Source organism: Mya arenaria, chromosome 13 (assembly GCF_026914265.1).
Source record: "Mya arenaria isolate MELC-2E11 chromosome 13, ASM2691426v1".
NCBI lineage: Eukaryota > Metazoa > Mollusca > Bivalvia > Myida > Myidae > Mya > Mya arenaria.
The window spans coordinates 35688902-35710633 of NC_069134.1; the positions used below are offsets into that span (position 1 = coordinate 35688902).

At 32.5% G+C, this 21732-nt stretch overlaps 1 protein-coding gene across 1 annotated transcript; it reads left to right on the forward strand.

The window, feature by feature from the left end:
- The first annotated feature begins 11713 nt into the window (after window positions 1-11713).
- Window positions 11714-21121, forward strand: LOC128213219 (rhodopsin, GQ-coupled-like). Its single transcript, XM_052918778.1, has 3 exons — window positions 11714-12284; window positions 16843-16988; window positions 19596-21121. Exons 1-3 carry the CDS (start codon window positions 12124-12126, stop codon window positions 20321-20323), a joined length of 1035 nt encoding a protein of 344 aa, XP_052774738.1. The 5' UTR covers window positions 11714-12123; the 3' UTR covers window positions 20324-21121.
- The last annotated feature ends 611 nt before the right edge of the window (window positions 21122-21732 follow it).

Here is a 21732-nt window from a genome sequence, read left to right on the forward strand (position 1 = left end):
TTCAAATATTAGTTTATAATTATTTGTTTTATTATCAAGTTTCCTGAAGTTAATGCATACTTTAATAAGATTTACCTTTTACGTTTTTTCTTTATTTAGGATTGTGAGGTTTGTGCACGTAAACTGGTTTAAACCCCCAGTAAATTTACATTTTACTGACCGTTCCAAGGCGGTACCTAACAATCCTTGATAAACATATCTAGTTTTTATTATATAGTATATATGCACTGTACTGTTTGTAGAGTTTTGTGCTGTTCTTCCATGTTTCTTGTTTGTGATTTGTTTTTGTGTGAGGTTTGTGCACGTTAACTGGTTTAAGCTACGCCCCCCACAGTAATTTACATTTTACTGACCGTTCCATGGCGGTACCTTACAATCCTTGACAAACATACCTAGTTTTTATATAATATATACTTGTATGCACTATGCTGTTTGTGAAGTTCTGCGTTGTTGTTCCATGTTTCTTCTTCGTGATTTTCGTTTGTTTTTGTGTTCTATGTATGTCGCGTTTTCTTGTGCCATTAAACGGTGTTTATGTTTTAACTTTTGGCTACTGAGCTTGTTTCTGTAGTTTTTTTCACATAAATATTGATAAACGCTCTACAGAATAAGAGGCCTAATCTTAATCAGTGTGATTTATTCTCCATCAAGACGATCAAAGCGCTGGATCATTCAGCTACATCAATGTATATTGAGACGTGCTCACACATCTACATCAACTTCAATTGAGATCGATATTCTCGGATCTTAGGGATTGAGCCTACCACTATACAGCTTAGAACTAGCACCGATGGACTTTTGTATTTTCTTTGGGAGTTTGGAAAAAGAGTCTGCCATTTGTGTTTACATTGTTAGTTATGTTTGATACGATTTTGATAAACCCACGATTATTGTAATGATCATATTTTATTTAAAGTAAAATAAATGAAATAAATATTTTGAGACATATTAAAATCTTCTCGATTCTGCATGTACCTTAAAATTCATCTCAGATTGTTTTTTCTAAAAGAGCGCATTAAAATCCGATAACGGAATTTCTTTCATTTTAACTGTTCAAAGAATCTACAATGCTTAGATTTAATCTGCATTCTCTTCTTCTTAACCGTACTCTTATATTTAGATGAATTTCTTCATAATTCAATCATATCAACAACCAAAACAGATGACATCCAAGTGGGACTACTTTCGGACAAGGTCGCCCATTTGGAGAAGGAGCGTGAGAGCCTCCGGGACGATGTGGCTTATCTCAAGTCACAATCCATGAGGAACAACCTGGTGTTCACGAACGTCCCGGAGGACACCGCTGGAGGTAACGAGTCCGTAGAAGCTACCGAGCGGAAACTACGGCAGCATTTTCAAGATGCGCTGAAGATTGCTAAGGAGACCGCTGACAGTATACGCTTCGAGCGCGTCCACAGGTCTCCTGGGTACCCGGTTCCCGGAAAATTGAGGACGATCGTAGCGAAATTTTTTAAAGACCGTGAATTTGTCCGGAAAAAATGGAAAGAGCTCCGGGGCACCACGTTCCATATGTATGTGCAGTACCCGCCGGAAGTGATCACCAAGCGGAGGAAACTTATACCTAGAATGAATGCGGCAAGAGAACAGGGGAAGAGCACGTGGATCGCATACGACACGCTGTACGTTGACGGCCGGCCGGTACGCGACTAGGGGCACGCCGGAGGTGAGCTGTCCGTACTGTTGTGGAATGTACACGGACTAACAAACGATAAACAATCTTGTGCTGATTTTGTAAATATTGTTGCTAAACATGATATTTGTTTTCTTTATGAATCCTGGACAAACTCTAGCAGTAAAATAAATCTTAACGGTTTTATTACACATAATTTCTATAGAAAATTTCAAAACAGGAATTCACGCAGAAGTAGTGGTGGAATAGTATTTGCTTTATAAAGAACATTTGAAAGATGGAATACAGATTGTTAAGAATCACCATGATACATTAATTTGGCTTAAGTTGGACCATACGTTTTTTAATACAAATGAAGATATATATATATTTGTGTGGTTCGTATATATGGTGTGAGGATTCCCCAGCTTATAATACATTTAATAATATTAACTTATTTGATACTCTTGAAAATGACATATTTGCTTATGATAGCTTAGATTCAGTTTTTCTATGTGGGGATTTTAGAATAAGTAGTAAAAACGACTGTGTAATTCACGATAAGTGTAATAAGTATGTTGATGACATTGATTATGAACTGGATAGGACCCTGGTCAGGGCCTATGTAGACAAAGGTCAAAATAGTCATGGTATTAAATTATTAGATCTTTGTAAATCATCATGTATACTTATTGTTAATGGTCGCATTGGTGATACAATCAGTTCACTTTTTTGTCTAGTAACGATTCTTTTGTGATTGACTATTTGTTATGTAATGAACGTCATTTTTCAATGATCAATGGTTTACTATTGGGCAATTTAATGAATGGAGCGACCATGCCCCGTTACAATTTTCATTGATTTGTAATAATCCGACAATAAATAATGCTAGCTTTTCTGAAGTACTGTATAAATGGAATGATATTTATAAAGATCATTTTTGATCTGGTATAATAGGTAAATTACCAGAATTTAATAATATTGTATTTAATTCAGATAACTGCACCAAACAGTCATTAAACGATGCATTAAATAATTTCACTGAAATCGTTCGAAGTGTCGCAGACCCTTTATTTTCAAAACGTACTTATTTTGACAATAAACCTAGTTTTGAGACAATTAAATAAAAATACTGACTGGTTTGATCAAGAATGTGTTAATTCTCATAATGTTTATTTGAATGCATTAAACTTGTATAATTGTGATAAGACAAATGTAAATAGGTTAGATTTATGCGAACGTAAAATGCAATTATATAAGAATATTTGCAAAAAGAAAAATGCATTTTATGTACGCAAAATGTCTGAAATACAGAATTTGAAGAAAGCTGAACCAAAAGATTTTTGGAAATATTTTAAAAATAAAAATAAGTTGATTTCCAATAAAATAGAGTTAGAATCCTTTCGAGAATATTTTGAAAATCTTGGCAGTAATGTGTTTGATTGTTTAAACGAAGAAGCGGAAGATTTTTGTGTAAATAAGGATTTTGATAAACAAAATGAAACGTTCCCAGAACTTGATCAACCTATCGTTGTAGATGAAATTTTAAAAGCTGTTAAGTCTCTGAAAAGAGGAAAAGCATATGGCAGTGATTGCTTGCTAAATGAATATTTTATTGAAAGTATAGATTTATTATCGGCACATTTATGTGATCTATTCAGTTGTATTTTGAACTCGGGTATTTATCAGGATAAGTGGATGGATGGTATTATAATTCCTTTGCATAAAAAAGGCAATGTTAATGATGTAAACAATTATAGAGGTATTGCCCTTGTTAGTTGTATGTCTAAGATATTTACCTCTGTGCTTAACAAACGACTTGAACTTTTTTGCAATGAACATAACATAATTTCGGATGCACAATTCGGATTTCGCTAAGGCAGATACACGGTTGATGCAATATTTATACTTATGTCATTAGTACAAAAATATTTTAATGAAAATAAACGATTATATGTTATATTTGACGATATGATGAAATGTTTTGATTCCATATATAGAAATGCATTATGGCTTAAAATGTATAAATGTGGAATCCAAGGCAAAGAATTATATGCGATATGTACAAACAAGTTAAATCATGTGTCAAATCATGTCCTAATTATTCGGAGTATTTTAATTATGCTGAGGGGAGGTAATGTCCCCTCCTTTTTTCTGTCTTTGTTGAAGACTTTGAATTGTATTAACAAAACAATGTTGAATCCGGTTTACAATTTGATGATATAGTAATGATGTTACTGTTATTCGCAGATGATATGGCCATTGTAGGTAAAACACCTAAAGAATTGCAAGATCATTTAGACACATTAATCGAATATTGTTTTACATGGGGACTCAAAGTGAATACCACTAACACTAAAATTATGGTTTTTCGTAAACGTGGTGGATTATTAGACACTGAGCGTTGGACCTAAAATGGAAACGTTACTGATGTAGTAAATGATTTTAACTATATTGGAACTTTTTTTCAACTATTCAACTACACGGGTAATTTTGCATTTAATCAAGAACAATTAATTGGCAAAGCCCTTAAGGCTATGAATGTTCTATCATGCAAATGTAAAGATTATGACAATAGTCCAAAAACATTGTGCCAATTGTTTGACGCTTTTGTTTTATCTGTTTTGAATTATGCTTGTGAAATTTGGGGAAATTCTAAATTAAAAGAAATAGAGAGAATACACTTATATTTTTGCAAAAGACTACTGAAGGTTAGGCCAAATACATGTAATCCCCGTATCTATGGTGAACTAGGAAGATATACGCTTTATATACGTAGATATATGAGAATAATGAACTATTGGTTTAAAGTAGTTAAAACTGATAATATTATTTTAAAAACTGCTTATGAGCGAGCTTTGTCATATTGTAATAATGGTAAAAGAAAATGTTAAGAATTTGTTAGACGCTGATGGTTTTTCTTATATATTTGGCAATGTTGCCAATATAGATTGTAAAGTTTTTTTTGTATGAATTTAAACGTAGACTGCTAGAAATTTTTCAGCAAAATTGGCTCGGAACACTTAACAATAGTACAGTTTTAACTATATATAAAGAGATTAAATCTTCATTAGAATACGAAAAATACCTCGATATTTTACCAACAAATTTACGCTTGTACTTCTCCAGACTAAGGTTATCTGTATTTCCTCTGAGAATTCAGACTGGTAAATATGCCAGAAACCGAATACCTCGAGAGGAACGGTACTGTTTAACTTGCAATACTAACGATATTGAAGATGAATTTCATTTTATATGCATATGTCCATGTTATTCCGATGTTAGGAAGAACTTTTTAAAACGTTGTTACTATATGCACCCTTCTGTATACAAATTTCTACGATTATTGAAATCAAATGATAGAAATGAATTAATTAAACTAGCTTTGTATCTTAAATATGCTCTTGTTATTCGAAATAATTTGTTGAATGTTGAAAGATAAATATTAAGTTCAGCCTCCATTATTTTTGTTATACATAGTAAATGATAGTATGTTGCTTTGTTACACATAGTATGTTGTGTTATATGAAACAAAAAAAAAACGTATTTACCATTACATGTTGTATATACACGTTGACATGTTTTATGAAAATTGAAAATATATATGTTTATATAGATGATGTACATTGTACAATTCTAAATAAAATGTCTGTCTATATCTATACAACATGTTTGTAAAAAAATAATTTTAAATTCTCCATTAAACTGCCTATTTCTATTATTTTTTTTTCAATCCCCTTTCCAGTTCCTGTCATGACATGATTGATAATGCTCAGAGCTTATAAAAGACAATGAAGTAAACTCTTGTACGGAAAATAGAGGTTGAACATTTTTAAAACATTTTGCATTTTTATTCACTAGGAAATCGTATACCTCCAACACCGACAAAAGATTCATCTATACGAGTATTGCTTGTAATTGTAAGCGTAGAGAGAAAGTAAGTAACATTAGTACAAATTGAAGTTTAAACAGACAGAAAGCGCAAGTTTTAGTGTCCGCTCGACCGTAACTGACTTGAAGAAGTATAAGCGTCTCTGTCACAGAAATTCACCATATCATCCATCAAGGAGACGTCTAAAACTTTAATATCAGAAGTGCATCTAAACATGTACCAAAGATTGTCTTCAGTATATCCGATATGACTTATTTGGTAACATGCTTGTATATACAGTCAGAGTATTATTTTAATCAAATTTGACCTTGTAAGTGTCCAACATGGTTGATCGAGTTGCCAGTTATATCCACACTAAACGCATTTATAAAAAAAAACAATGCTAAGCACAAGTCAAAATTAAGTTAGCCTGATAAAATGGCATACACATCGAAGCAGCATAGCAGAAGAAATTGTCTATGAATCTCTGGTATCCTCCCACAGTGAGGTCACCGTCTTCAATAAACCTGACATCGTCAAGGGTTCAAACGTTAACCGTCGTCTTGGCAAAACTGTCATTTACATCTGCGCCTGCTAACGGAGATCAATTTCGTCCATGGGACTTCCTCGTAAAGTTCGTCAATTACAAAGCCCTTCAGGTGATGTTTATGAACAAAACTAAGATGAAAGTTTCCAGTCATGTTTATGTCTACTTCAAAACGATCCTACCATTGTAGCTCAGTCAATCCCGCAATCTACTGAAGTTCAAGTACGTCACAACTTTCTGGAACGCTGACAAGACAATTCTCATGCGAGAGAACAACTAGACGGTCTGTCGCATTAACAACACCGACTCAATCGATGATCTCAAACCTCAAGTTTGGTTCAAGTCGATGAACTCATACCTTTAAATATGCAAGTACTCTTGTATATGTCACAGGACATGTGTTGATTGTATTAAACACATTAATAAAATATATTAAATTTGCATTAAGTCAGGAGTCTTTGTATTTATTACATCCACGATATTCGTATTATTCTTATTTCCTATATTTCTACTTTTGTCCTTACCTTGATCCAACTAAACTCCGCCCTAGGTGTCCTGTGATCATTATTTTACTCTACATTTTATTCTACCATTGTTCGTACTAACCTGTCACGCGTGATTGGTCATCAGGTGTCGAGTGTGTTAATCTTTGCACTTGCCTTCCTGATTTTATAGTGACCAGTCACATTATTGTTATAATAAAATATCAGGTTAGTACATTTTTGGTATTTAATAAGCATATAATATGTGTTGAAATATATCTTAGTAACAATTAACATCTGATGTAATTATATCTTTACATGAGTATTATAACTATATAAGTATATAGCCTGAATCTCGTTTGTATTAATATCTACATGTTGTATTTGTAGTGTGCATTTGTAAATCGGCACTTGCCCTACTGATTTTATAGTGACCAGTCACATTATTGTTATAATAAAATATCTAGGATATTTTGATTTGTTACAGTGGTTACTCTACACAAACGGATCCTAATTAAAAATATATGCCGACTGGGCTACGTCGACATATACACCAACTAAAATACTGTACCTAGTTATAAGTACTCGATAAAAAATAAATCGAAAATAAACTAGAAACGATATTGATGAGATACTGCTTGTATGCATTTTGTCATGGGTATTTGTCATGTTTTTCTTCTCATTTTCTGTGATTTCTATAGTACTTTTGCATTTTGATCTTATACCATAATAACGCCCAAACATAATTTAAACGTAGCATAGAAATATCATCTTAACCATTCAATCTTAATATAACATATATGTATTCATGAAAACGTCTATATAACTTTCCTGAGTTCTCATTGTAAAACATTTATTTTAAAGAAATGACATTGATATTTTACAAGCAAGGGACGAAATGCTCACTGAAATGTATCAAATGACTAATCACACTTCTTCCCCTTAAACGTAAAGTCAACCTGCAGTAATTCCATGAGGGACCGGATGTAGAAAATTTTGCACTTGAAATTCTGTCGGAAAATATTAGGCCTGAGACGCTATACCAATCGCGAAGCTCTGTATGGTGAACTTGGTCGAATACCGATATCAATATACAGAAAAATACTACTTATAAAGTACTGGATAAGATGAATTACTTTAAAAGAGAACTTCTTAATATATAAAATATATAATATGCTAAAAGACGATACTAATAATGAACTTAACCATAAGGGATGTAACTGGGCATTGAGAGTTAAACAGATTCTCAATGAACACGGGCTTGGCTATTTCTGGGAGAACCAGTTTAATATGTTTATCGATTTTAGTGTTATAAAACAGCGTATACTAGATAATTATCACCAAAGCTGGTATTTATCTATAAATAACTCAGGATGTCTTGAAACATGTTGTCTTTTTGAACATACATTTCGGATAGAAAATTACCTTTATGATGTAAAAGATTCAAAATTTAGAAAAGCAATGTCAAAATTTAGAGTTTCAACACATGATCTACAAATTGAACGTGGTAGATACGTTAATACACCTAGATCTCAAAGATTATGCATCTATTGAAACCAAAGAATGATTGAAAATGAATATCACTTTTTACTAATATGTCCGAAATACGCAGACTTAAGAGCCAAATATATTAAAAGATATTACTACACGCGGCCAACAAAGCAAAAGTTTATTAATTTGTTATCTAACAATTCAAATAAATCTCTAATTAATCTATCAAAATTTATATACTATGCAAACATCTTAAGAAACTAATAAGCATGTTGTTGTTTGTATCCATAAACAAATGCTCTGCTCTTCTGTTAAAACAATTTGTGTCTAAATCCATGCCTTGCACATGTATGTATTTTGTATTTGCTATAAACATTTCTGATATGTTCAATGCAATAAAAATTGAATTGAATTCGCCTTCATGACAACTTGTTTTTAATTGCTTTTCAAACCCAATCTTTTCATTTATAAGTCACTATTGTTTATCAATCTGGTATTTCAATAGTTAACCTAAGCATTAATTAGTGTCATTTCACAGTTTCAAACTCTTTTCTGACATTATTACTATAATCTGTTTTGAAAATTTTATTCAGATTTCAAGGCAAATCGGGATCGACGCGATCTTCCTCTCGGGGAGACCGTCAAGGGAGACCAGGTTGTTGTGTCGCATTTTACATCCGTTTTGATATTCAGTGTTTTAGAAGCTTTGATCTTGTAGATCTTCGGGTTATACTTTACGTCAACACCGAAACTCCGCAGCGGATGTCTTTCCAGAACCCCAAATTCTAATAACGATTAATGGTCGCCCCAAAAAAGAAAGCATCGATTAAGATTTACCTTCTAACAAAAAGTCAAATTTGTTTCATCTTATAATGTGTATCAACTTCTTGTTGAAAGTTAAAACCAACTAACTTAAATGAACACACGTCGTCCCTTATTGAGCGTTCCATCATGTACCATTCTGAAAATGTTCTGCCTAGCTTCAAAGCTTCCCTTTTATTCCTACCCTAGTGTGCTTCCACTGCCCCTTACTTAATTTATCATTTAATAAGCGATTATTATGAATTGCTTTTTTCTGAAAACATACACTTCCATTGAAATATATAATAACATTTTTATTAAACTCAAAACACGTTTAGATCTATATACTCACATTGTTTTCCATATTCATACCTTTTACAGTACTACACATCATCAATTGAATTATTTCCACTACATGTTCCCCTTCATTTACAAATCATTTTTAGGATCTTTTCTTGAACAATACACAAGATTGCCAAAACTAATTTACGAACGAATTTACACCAATAAATCTGTTCAAACTAAACCCCGTTTGTCTACTGACTTTCTAATGAAACAGTATAACAGTAAACCATCAGAAAAGGTGTCAACGATATAATTAATGTTCTCTAAGAAATTGCTTAGAATATTTGCATTATTTCTTTTTAATTCGAGGAGTTGCCCTTTAAGTTCCGATATATAGTTTACCTTTTCATCTACGTTACAAGATATTTTTCATGATAATATACAATTGTTGCTGTCATTGTTCTTTCTTCAAGCTCACAATTAAAGAGACATTGACCTTTTGTAATAATGAATGGTCGATTAAGCTCGCCCTGTTTGTATTAAACCACGTTAGTTCCCCTTACCCCAAATCATAGCCTAAGCGAACGTTTGCAATTCTTTGGGAGGAAACCTTACACACATTACTTATATTGATAACTGTAACTTCCCTGGTAAAATAAAATTCTTGGCAATTCTTATCTTCCTAGCAATTCTCCGCATCGATTTATCTCTGGGGTATATGAATCACAATAAATAAAATCTGGTTTACATGAATTTCTCGCGTTACAATCCTCTGCAACGCGTACTGGAAATGTAAATGAAATGTATTACTTCTGAATGTAGGAGCATCCGAAAAGTATTGGCTGAACATGGATATTCAATTTTAAGGGGACTTTATGACGAACAGTCAAAATGATAGGTAAGTTGAAGCAAGATAGCTCGTGTTAAAACAACTATGTGTAAAAGTTTCAAACAAAACATAATCTAGAGCCAAAAATATACTGCAGTTATCATTGTTGAGTTGTTTCCAATTGCATTTTATGCTATGAAATATGTTTTCTTTGAAATCTTGATTAAGAATTTTAATCGAATTTTTCATATACGATCTGTAATAAAATTTAAGGTTATGTGGTAAAATGAGTTTAGTCTGAGATTGAGGTTGACTTGGGTATTTCTGTGTTATTGGTTCTAGACTGTGGGGCTTGTTCCTTTTGATTCTATTGTATTTTGAAAAAAAAAATGTTCACGATTATTTTTCAATATTTACATCGTTTATGATGATTGACAGTTTTCGAGGGACAGTGATAATATTTTAGTATGACAATACATTTTAGATTTAAAATATACATTTCTTTCAATGATCCCTGCTTTCAACGATCCCTGCTGAATTCCTGCTGTATAAACAACCACACTCTATCAGAACCCACTTGTCTTAAAACCAAGAAACGACTATAATTTTATCCGCAGAGGGTTGATCATTATACTGTTCTTGTAAGCACGTAGCATAGGTTATTTAGTTGAGCACATTATCACCCCTGTTTTACGCCATCCGAAAACCCTTCCCCAACGTACCGTTCTGTTTTATTTGAAAATTGATTTAATTCAGGAAAATAGCGTCCCGTTTTAAGTTTAAAACATATTCTTTATTTAAATCAAATCAAATTCGCAATACACGTAGAAATACCGTGTTTGCCGCATCTGTCTTTCAAATAGAACACGGGTTCTATCAAAACAATCATTGTTTTCAATATATGTTCATCCTCTTCGGTAAATTAAAACAATTGAACTAATTTAAGTATGTCTTGATTTGGGAGTAAGAGCGCATCTTTAAAAAGCCAATATTCACATATTCCCGTGCAAATCTCACATATAATAATTATGCTAAGACGAAACAACTTATTCTAAACGATACTCTCTCCGGAAAGTACTTATTTTTTGTATTTAGACGCTTTCATATCTAAATTTAGATATAATTCCAATAATTACCAAAAAAACACACTCTTAAATGACGGTGTACAAGTTTGGCAGCACACACGATCGTATGATGCATATCATCGTTTAAAACCATAATATTTTTTAAGGTATATTTATAATGATTTTGTCAATAATTTATTAAAACAGATGTGTATTGAACGAGTGCACTGTATTATTGGTGCATCAATTTCTAGACATGAATTCAAAAGTTCGATCAACCGAGTGTGTTTGACAAAGAACATTTATGACCAGTAAAATTGGACAGTTTATACTTTGCCAACATTGCCAATAAACAGCTCATATCCTTAAGCATAAAACGCTGAAACAACAGTTAGCGAATTTATTGAAATTGCGATATTTGTCAAGAGGACCAAGAATTTAGTAAACATGGACACTGTAAGCATGCGTAAGCATAGTTCTTTTTATAATGTTGTATGCAGTGTATTAATCGTTTGTTTTGTCTTGTTCGTATACATATCAAAACATTGAAACAGTCCTCAAAGAACACATTTCGATAACACTGAACAAACATTCACAGCAAAAATCAAACTACGCCTTTAATGCTTATGATTGTTTGCATATGACATTCTATAACATATAGCGAATCATGATGTGCAGCGTAGTTTATTCCAGATTGAAAGGACGCCAATATCACTGCAGTCCTCCAGCTTACTGTGAGCCAATATAAAGAAACGTCTTTGTAACATTTGAAGCAGTACTGGAAAGTGTCAGAATGACGTAGATCGTTCAGTGTTATGTCTGTGTTTTGGAATTACAAAATGTTACGGAGAGATATAATTCCTACTGAATTCCATGTTTTTGAGAAAGGTAGAACTAATTGCACATACAATATATAGCCGTAGAAAACCCCCAGAAACAAAGTCAATTCGTTTGGAAGTACATTATTGCGCAGATGTAATTCTTTCCGTGGAAATCGTTCTGGTGTTTATAAAAAGAATGTGAAGTGTTAACCATAGAGTTAACGATATGAAATAAACTAAATAAAAACAACCTCTATTTAAATAACGATGTAAGTTCGATAATTGTTTATGGATCTGAATCAATGACAATGAACGAAAGTTCTAATCTTACTAACAGTCTTGCACGTTGGAGACATTATCCTCCTCTTGCATCAGAAACATACATCGTTATCGTCGTCGTCATAGTGGTGACTCTTATTGTCGGAACCCTTGGAAATTGTACAGTCATATTCCTTTTTGTCAAGTAAGTGAATTTGTTGTACGCATGCATTGCTGTGCTCATTTTGTTGAATTTGTGACTGCTAAAGTATTGTAACAGTTATACCTTTGAATATATATGTCGATGCAAAGGTCTAAATTATTCTACATTCAAAGGATTTTTGTCCTATCTTTAATAATATAAATATTGAATTTACGTCTTATTGTTCCAATAATGTACATAAGTGAATAATCATAATATGCCTACGTAATAGATTGTTCATACTTTATAGTTGTATATAACCTACCTGTTTTGAAAATTCTGAGCAGGACCTGGTTGTTTAACATAACCGAGACCTTTAAACTGTATGATTGCCATTCGTCAAATTATTGCATGCCTTCACCAAACCCTTTATACATATAATTGTTTTTATTAATAATATTGATTTAGTGGCTTCATTATGATTGAAATCAGCATAATTATTTACTTCCGATATGATTTTATTGAAAACAAAAGCGCCGTGTAGCAAAGGAAAGCGCTCGTCTGTTGTTGTTTTTTCAAACAGTCGACATAAATGCTAGTGTTAAAGAAATCGCTAAAATACACGTATCGTTAAAGTAGTTCATGTACCAAGTTTAATTCGTTTTAAACGTTAATTTGAGTTTGACCTAAGTTCCAGAAGGGTGAACAAACGTCGACAATTAAGTATATGAACCTTTATGATCAAACGATATCTCCAATTATTTTTGGGTATGTTTCATTGTAGAATCTTAGTTGTATCTTAAATAATAATAAAATGTGCATCAACTTAATTTTGTTGCCACATGAACCTATGCAGATTTATAACTTTTGAACATAATATCATCTAAAACGCACTTAATCTCTAAACAATCTTGCACTTTTCCAGGTTCTTGCAATAAACCACTTTTGAAAGCACAAAATAACACTGTTGAACTGTAATATTCAATGGTCGTTCAATTAGAATTTCTTAACTTGCACGCTTCAACTCACTTGAGTTATTGAATTGGCTTATATTTTGGTTACTTAGCAAACAGCAGAAACATCTTCAACCCTCATCAGGCATCTTGGTATTTATGCATCTCAATTATAGAACACATTGATATTTTACGACATTAACGTTGAGTACTTTAAGAAGCCATTAAGTTATACGTACCGGAAAACTCATGCTTGCTTTGATTACGTTTCGATGTCCATGATTTTAACTACAGTAATTAAAGAAGATAGAGAAATATTACAAATAGTGAGTAATAAATGTACTTATAAAAATATAAGTGCACTTTACACACATCTTTCTCTTGATGTTGAATTATTTTGTTAAATAAATTGTGGCAATATCGTTGTTTTTTTATCTAATATTTGGAAAAAGTGGTTGTGATTTTTATCTCGCTTTTGTATATTAAGATTTTTAGCTGAATAAAGACGAGTGCACACATTGTGTTTCATCACTTTACTCTATTTAAGAAATGGATGAGAGTTGTTTATCTCAAATTTGTACTAATATAATTAACTGTTAATTTAAATGATTTCAAACATGCTCAAAATGTATCATCGATAAATACGTAAAAGACATGATATATTTTGTTTTATTAAAAATCCATGTTACTTTGATATATTTGTTTGAAAAGGGCCGGCAGGGCTTCTATTTAATGGAAATGAACATTATCCGGTTTGAAGCCTATAATTTGCGAATCGCACTGCAAACTATTTAATCCATGATTCAAAAACCTACATTTGGCATCGCTCAATAATTTCTACATTTGTGTAAATTGATTTACAATTCTTTTAACTTTTGTATTGCATATAGAATACCAATGATCATATTGTTAGGATTTACGAAGCATTTTATCTTATTATCCCCAGCTGCTGAGGAAATTATACAAATATATTGTTCATCCCTTGATCTCGTGCTGTTGTTATTGCATTCTTATGTAATGTTTGTGAATATGTGTTTTTGTTTTGTGTCTAAGGCTTTGAACCTGTGTCGTTGAACGGTGTTTATGTTTCAGCGTTTAACTAGCAGAATTGTTTCTGTAGGCTTATATAATATGTATATGTATGCATATATTAATTAAAAAACCTATAAATTATAAGCTCTTTAAATAACAGCATTTGCCTAGTCAAATAATCCAAAGGCCTCCTCTATAGCAGTGCCAATATCTATATCAGTTAGCGGCTCCGGGTCGATATTTGATATAGAAATAAAGTCCGCACTTAAATTAATTGGCTAATCAAGAAAGACCAACAATGATATAGATTTGAAGCTGAAAGTTCGGAAACGGCAATTATTTTGTTTTTAAGCTAGTAAACGTTCGTCGACAGTTTGAGTACGGAACTGATTCATAGTTTAGCGTTTACAAAAAAAACAAAACAACATAATCTGGTGGTATGACTCGGATCAATCTGGAACAATGTCTTCTAGCAAGAAAATGTAGGAGGTGCTAGATAAAGAATATTTAACCATGGAATACATAAATGAAACCGAAGAGATCGATTCACATTCACGTCACGAAAATGAGTCTTTGTTTGTGCCCCACCCAGAGACGGAATCAGATTCCGGAGAGCAACTTATTCGGATAGTCATTGAAAACGACTGTGACAGCTTTAATAAAGTTTTATTTAAAAAAATCATTAAGTTACTTAAAACTGTTTATAATTGGATGCACGGCAGCAAATAGAGAGATTGGAAGATATACCACGCCTTGAGCTTAATATCCTTTTAGCAAGGTTCTTGGTAAGTCAATTAATAAATCAATCACTTTTCTTCTAATTATCAAATGTGATGGTTGTTCGGACACGCATGTTTATTTGGTAGCTTATCATAAAGCGAAGTCATTGCATAGTAAATGATTGTGATACATAAAAGCTCTAGTACTGCCTCTAACAAAATGAAAGTAAATGAAAGCCCTAGTGTATAGTCTTGTAATGTAACAGGACGGCTAGAACGCAGGCTATGCATTTGGTTACAAGACGGCAAGGCACTTTCTAAAATAATGTTTAAAAATATAATCTTATTTTCCGAAATTCGAATTCGTGACGGCACAGAACATGAGACGGGTACTCTGGCCAGCATACAATATTCAAATGATTGTTACTAAAAGTAAATTTCAACAAAAGGGTGAACGTTTTAGTCATCCCAACAACTCTTGATTTACAAGCGAAAAAATCTGAAGACACAGGGCAAAGGGAATTTAAAATCTGAAGCTGAGCCACTGACCAAGAAGAATCCTTAAGGTTAGAAGACAGACAGTTTTTTGCAAAGGTAATGTGATCATACTTTAATATAAGACACATAGTATTGGAAATAAGACAGTGATTCATGAAAGAAATAAATTAGCAAGATGATTACAAAAAATTGCCAATTATTTACAATTGTTTTGTTTTGTTTGAAATAGAAATATATAAATACTAATATTACTTTAAACTCACTAACATATATGCAACCAATCAATGCTAAGATATAAAGAAAAAATTACAGGTGCTGCACAGATATTACTTCAGACAGTATGGTTTAATAATGCTGATTACTTTTGGTGGTAGTAAGGACAAAAAACCTTCTTAAAGGAGATATATAGCTGGAAAGGTCACAAGACAATCGAGAGTACCTGGAATTCTCAGGTATTTTTGTTTTTATATATTGATGGTAACTGTTTGTATAACTTATCATTTGCGCTATTTTATATCCATCCCGGAAATATCAGGAGACTATATCAACCCAAGAGGGCAGCTCTTTGCTTCTTATTTTTAACGGATGCTGTGAAAGCCGATATTAAAGTTGCCATATCATAGACGTGTTTAAGATACTAGTTTGTTTAATACATATTTATGGCAAACTATTGAATGTAAATGCATTTTGTAAATGAAGTAAAGATTCATAATAATAACGTTAGGCTTGAATATTTTCAGAGAGAAGTACAAAAACTAGAAATGGATGCAACCGAAACTCTAACAGAAGAGTGGCACCATAGCTGTTTGCAACACCTGGATACGACTGTCTAGTAGCCAGCTACAAGGAATATAGATGTCGTAGACCAACCGATACGCTTTATGATAGAGGTGATATGAGATTTGACCACAAATAAATACACACAATACAGACGTTTGGTATTCTCATCAGCCTGTTGGAAAACAAATTGGACAAATGATTAAACATTGGCTGAAAACGAGTACTCACCTTGAAGGCCGAAACGCAAAATACAACAACCAAAACATTTGCCCAAATGCTCCCTTGCAGACTTTTGCATATTGACATTGTTGCAAGAAAAAGAAAGTTTTCAGATATTGAGAACTCACATTAATGACAATAGACATTTAGTTTGTATGATATATTTGTGCATGAAGTTATTTAAATAAAATTGTCAATAAATGAGTGATTTGACAGTAGCTTTGTTATTTGTCCGAGGGCAGTCGTTCAGCCACGAGGCAAACGAACAGGTATACCTTATGTGTTCATGTGCCAAGTGTGTTAAAAATAGTTCTCTTTCAGGATATAGTCATACAAATGAAGTAATGTATTTGCGTTTTCTTATATACCATTGAGTGAATGGATTATAAAGTTCAATCTTTATAAGTGAATTCATTTTAGGTACAAAAGTTTGCGGACGACCCCCAACATTCTACTGTTGAATTTGACGGTCGCGAGTCTCCTGATGTGTGTCTTCTGTCTGCCAATTATCATCGTTCATTGCTTCGTTGATTTGTCTAACTGCCCAGAGAAAGTTCAGGCGTTTGGTATGATATTTATTCTTGTTATATATAGTATTTCTGCACTAGGTTTCTAAGTATAATAGACAATGAAGATAAACAGTGCACGATGATTGTACGAACACGCATTGTACTGTCACTGTTTAAGTGCAAATGATACATTTTATGTTGCAAGTGAAGGCTTTAGTACAATAAATTCCTTGTTATCAAATACGAAGACATTTCATTTTAAGTTTAACAATTTGTTGTGAATGTGTTAATTCAATATGACATAGCCAAACGAAATTTTGCCGCAAAGGAAGGCAAATAAGTCGTTTCTCAATCTCAAACTCAAGTCAGTTCAATTTTAATTATGTAATATTTGTTTGAATCAGCTTGTTTGCTTTTTTCATATCTTATATACTTACTTATGCTCATTTATTGCTTAAAATTTAAATACCATTTTATCCATATGCATTGTTATGTTCTGTTATTTAAGGAGTTTGTACCTCGTTTAACGACACATGTCGCGGCCAGAAAATCGTGCTAATTCATGCAATAACCATATTTATTTCGATTAAAAGCGGCACAATAAAGGTTGATGCAACTTCTCATTTTTATATTTGTATGATTCACTAATTTGGCATTATTGAATAATACAAAACAAAGCATATGATTTGTGTACAAACAAATAATAATTTCCTTGATAAAGGTTTTTTGTTGAAAATAATAGCTACGTTGCCAAAACCTCAACGGTTCAAAAAGTGCCACAATATCGCTAATATATTTTTCTCTGTACAAAAAGCATAAGTTTTTTTTTCTTTTGAAAATTCAAGACAAACAAGTTTAACATGGCTTAAAAATGGCATCTACCTCTAGTAGGCTAATGTAAGTTTCTGACATTTGATTATAGTATATGGCTGACATATACTTATGTTATTTGTCTAAACGTTTTTATTTGGCACATTAACATCTCATCACTAACTATAGTACCACTTGCAAATTTCTTATTTCTATCGATGTTTGTTTTGTCTATGTAATTGCATCTTCCACATTGCATTTTGCAAAACAATCCGGTCGGGATAACATAATGTTTACAAACACATATCGTATTATGACAACATTACTACTGGCTTATACTTTATCATCATATTTTCATAATAATGTTCCCCTCGTGCCATATTATCTTGACTATCTGGACAATTAATCATTGTGGTTGAAATTGTGGTTGAAATTATGCATTGATCGCGCTTCGCGTGTGTTGTGTATTAATTCAATAACTTGGAAAGTGGCTGTTGAAACCATTGAATGTTTTTCTTCATTTAAGATATGAATTGCGGGGTTGATGTCATTATCGGGGTATGAATGCAATTGGGCTGTGTGGAGTCCGAATGCCCAATTGCGTCAATATACCCGATAATGACTTTAACCCCGCAATTCATTCCTTATATTTACATTGTTCATTATTTAATTCAAGAATTGTTAACAAATACTTCATGTTATTTAAGATAACCTATCAGTAATCCTTCTTTAATCATTCTGTAAATAGAACGATCCGACTGTAACCAGAAACATTTTTATCAAATGACGTCACAATAACGTAGGAAAATATCAATTCAACCACTTGAAATAACTTTTAAAAGTAACACTTATGGCAACAATACATTTAAAATATAAAAAAAAATAACACTTTCTTAAGTGTAAAATATTGATTTATATTTTACGCGACTTGCTGACACAATACAAACAATAACAAGATCGATAGTTTTCATGTATATTGTTATGCGATGAACTGCGATCCGAACATATCCATAGATGTTGCGTCCATCGATTAATAAACGCAATTGCCGAAAAACAGTTCATTTAAGGAATGGATGTTGAGGTGTAAATATTATTGTTTGGAAGCATGACATGTTGTCGTCTAGCATAGGCTGGGTTCGTTTCGAGATTTTTTTTCAAACAATAGTTAAGTCTTGGAGAAATACTTTCGTCTCCGTTTGAGCTCGAAATTGAATTAGTACATTATGATTTGCAAACCTTATAATGAATATGAATTGTTTACATTTTTATTAACATAATAACTGGGAAGCTATTCCGGAAAGTATTCTACTCGACCGTGCAATCGGCCATTCCGGATAACGAGTGTGTTATCAGACGTATCATGTTTCCCGTACGGATAAAATTGTTTCCTGGTACAAGCATGAGGTCAATTACATATAAACAAATTTAAAAATGATATTCCATTGACGAAAACTCTGTAATAAGTGTTGTGTTTAGAGGCAGGTCGAAAAACGTAGTCAGCCACTGGAACATTATGATAATGAGGGGTTTAAACACAAAATTTCTTTCACCAAAATTCATTAATCAGAAATAAATATGATAAGACAAGTTTTTAATGGCCTGGTAAATATAACCCTTACGACCCTTTATGTCCTATAATTTATCGGAATCACAATAAGAAAAAAAATGCTTCAACAATAGAAAGCATGCATATATTACTATACATTAAGCTATCGAGGAATATTACAACAATACGTACATCACCTAGGTTTGAATTTATTAACACGGAAACTATTTTACTGTTCTGGTAGATTTTTAAACCAATCCAGATTTTTCGTGAACATAATTTAAATTGCTTTTTAATTGTACTTTCAGTTTGCAATGGGAACGCATTTACAGGTGCTTTTGTTGGATTTAGCGGAATCCTTTCACTGACAGCTCTAGCTATCGATCGCTGCAACGTGATATCACGACACGGTGGGCGTCGGTCAGGGAGTAAAAGTTTCTCTTACTGTAGCATTGTTCTTATCTTCGTTATTTCGTTTACATTTGCATTAGCACCTTTGTTTGGGTTTGGCAAATTTGTCCAGGATGGCTCGGAGATATTCTGCACATTTGATTTCTTCACAAGGAGTGTTAATAATATAATGTATAATTTGTTCATCCAACTTATCTTCTTTGCGATTCCGCTTACTGTCATTGTGACGTGTTATACCTGCATTTTTCTCACCGTGAGAAAACATGAAAGGACATATTTTCAAGCAAAAAAAGAAATGAACAGTCCGTCGTGCGCTCTGCGGCGCTTGTGCAAAGAAAGAAAACAGGTGAAAACTGAAGTAAAGATCGCCAAAGTGACTGTGATAGCTGTGTCTGTGTTCTGTGTATCTTGGTTTCCATACTCCATGGTAGCCCTTATTGGATTATTTGGTGATTCGGAAGGATTAAATCGCGCGGTAACAACAGTTCCTGCTGTATTTGCCAAAGTATCGACAGTTTTAAACCCGCTTTTGTATGTGCTACTGCATGGACAATTCAAAAAAAAAGTGGCTCTCCTTCAGTGCAAAAGACCCGACGGTGTTCATCTAGAGCAGACATCAAAATAGTCATTTGCTTTGTAATATATTGTCATTGGTGCACGTTGATATCAATTCATATGCCTATTTTCATTATTAATAATTGTTTCAAACGTGGAAAAAGGTTTTATAATTCAATAAAAACTTTAAAAAAAATCTTTAAAAAGACATTCTTCAATCTTTACTGGGACCAGTAATGTCTACTGAGAGACAGTTATAAACCAAAGCGAGATGACACAATGAATCAATGCATATGCTTTTTATGGCCGATGTTCCATGTCTGCAATACACAATATTGATTAAAATGCAGTGTTTCTGCGTGAAACTTATTCAAGATATTGATACATTGAAATACTGAGTTCTTCATAATTCTCCGAGCTATAACCGCCATGCATTGAGGCTTACCTTACCAATGATACCATAGACCTAGTGGTTTTAGTGAACTTCCTGAGACAAATATCTCAAAATGTCAACATGTAAGAAAATCAACAGAATGTTTGCTGTTCACTTTTTTAAGGAGTTTATGTTATGTTATTTTGATTATATAGTTTTATTCTGTTGCTGTTTTTTTTAAATTCCTTTCAAAGATCTATTTCAATATCAAATAGGTCAACTATTTAACTTTAAAACCACATCACATTGATCAGACTTTAACGCACCTATGTTTTCTAAAATGCAAAAAAGAACTTTAAAAAATTAAATGCGCCCGCACCAAGAATTTTGTCGAGACAAACTATTTTTTTTATTTCTTAAAAATAAATGTTAAAATATGCTTTAATGACATGCATTATAATGATTTATTTAACAAATAAAAAGAGTCCTTTTTTATTGGTCATGTTGGTTCTTGATTCGTTTATCATTTCACAAAATATCAAGCATAGGATCACTGTAGTATGTCCCGATTATTAGTGTGCAAAGTTTCAGTGCAAAACAAACAACTGGAATACAGAATTGTCCTTAAATGTAATTTGCAGGAAATTCTGTTCACTTCCTTGGTTAATAGACATGTTATGGCAGCATCGTCAGACATATAAGGCAGTTATAGAGTTATAAAAAGTGGCATTTTTGTTAATTATTATTTTTTTAAAGGGGGTTTAGAATGGTATTCATGGTATATATAATTATTTCTCTCACTACACGTAGGTCTTATCTTCTGTTATTGATTTTGTTTTTATAGGGGATTATAGAATAATATTTAGGGTATAAAAAATAATTAGTTTTTTCACTAAACGTAGGAATTATCCTACAAAATGACACAAACTCATAAAAACTCAAAATTATATTAACCGAATATGAAAGTGATATACATTGTATATAATGTCACTATAATGAACCATTTTGATTGCACTTTTGTGTAAATACATACAGAATTCAACTTACTCCCTGGCGTATAATTTGATAATTGATTACCCTTCACAATCGAAGTATCATAATTTTAA

What these genes read in the sequence shown, in the direction of transcription:
- LOC128213219 (XM_052918778.1), top strand. Translation starts at nt 12,124, where the DNA reads ATGACAATGAACGAAAGTTCTAATCTTACTAACAGTCTTGCACGTTGG. An exon ending in GTCATATTCCTTTTTGTCAA is followed by an intron (nt 12,285 to 16,842) that starts GTAAGTGAATTT and finishes AATTCATTTTAG; the next exon opens with GTACAAAAGTTTGCGGACGA. An exon ending in AGAGAAAGTTCAGGCGTTTG is followed by an intron (nt 16,989 to 19,595) that starts GTATGATATTTA and finishes TTGTACTTTCAG; the next exon opens with TTTGCAATGGGAACGCATTT.